This window comes from Oryzias melastigma, linkage group LG13 (assembly GCF_002922805.2).
Source record: "Oryzias melastigma strain HK-1 linkage group LG13, ASM292280v2, whole genome shotgun sequence".
NCBI classification, from domain to species: domain Eukaryota; kingdom Metazoa; phylum Chordata; class Actinopteri; order Beloniformes; family Adrianichthyidae; genus Oryzias; species Oryzias melastigma.
In genome coordinates this window covers 11,266,492-11,267,034 of record NC_050524.1, presented here as the reverse complement: position 1 = coordinate 11,267,034, position 543 = coordinate 11,266,492, and the positions used below count along the sequence as shown (strand labels likewise).

General features: G+C 35.5%; 1 protein-coding gene across 1 annotated transcript in view; it reads left to right on the top strand.

The window, feature by feature from the left end:
• glod4 (glyoxalase domain containing 4) overlaps positions 1 to 543 on the top strand; it is a 3,876-nt gene that overhangs the window by 938 nt on the left and 2,395 nt on the right. The window contains exon 4 of the mRNA XM_024278049.2: positions 241 to 385. Within this exon, the coding sequence (XP_024133817.1) occupies positions 241 to 385 (145 nt within the window). The remainder of the gene's footprint in view (positions 1 to 240; positions 386 to 543) is intronic.

The following is a 543-nucleotide window of genomic DNA, read 5'->3' as shown; positions in this document are numbered from 1 at the left end:
GGGAATGACTTCTTGGTAGGTGAAAACATGTTATGATTGCACATCTTTATATGTGGATGTGTCATCGATTTACAACACCAGAAACCATCTTTTCAACTCCTTGTGTAAAAAGTGAGACTTTTTTTTTTTATAAATGTACATTCAGATTTTAAATCAAGGTTTACGTTTTCCTAATTTCAAGGATTAATGAAACAACACATTTTTTGTTTGTTTTTTAATTTATCCTCTGTATTTTATTAGGGACTTGTCCTGCAGTCGAGCCAGGCTGTGAGCAATGCTAAAAGACTTGGGTGGCCCCTGACGAAGGTAGAGGAGGCTCTGTACCTGACCCACGCTCCAGGAGGGTATCCCTTTTATCTTGTTGACAAAGAGCAGCCTCCTCATGGTGGGTTTCCTCAGAATCAAAATTCTTCATTTCTGCATTAAAAGTTGGATAATATAGAACCCAGAAGTCAAGTTTGAATAATAGTTTTGTCTTTTATTGTAGGTTTTTAATTGTAATAAAGCAGAATTTATAGATGTCAAAATTGATTGATGGAAAGA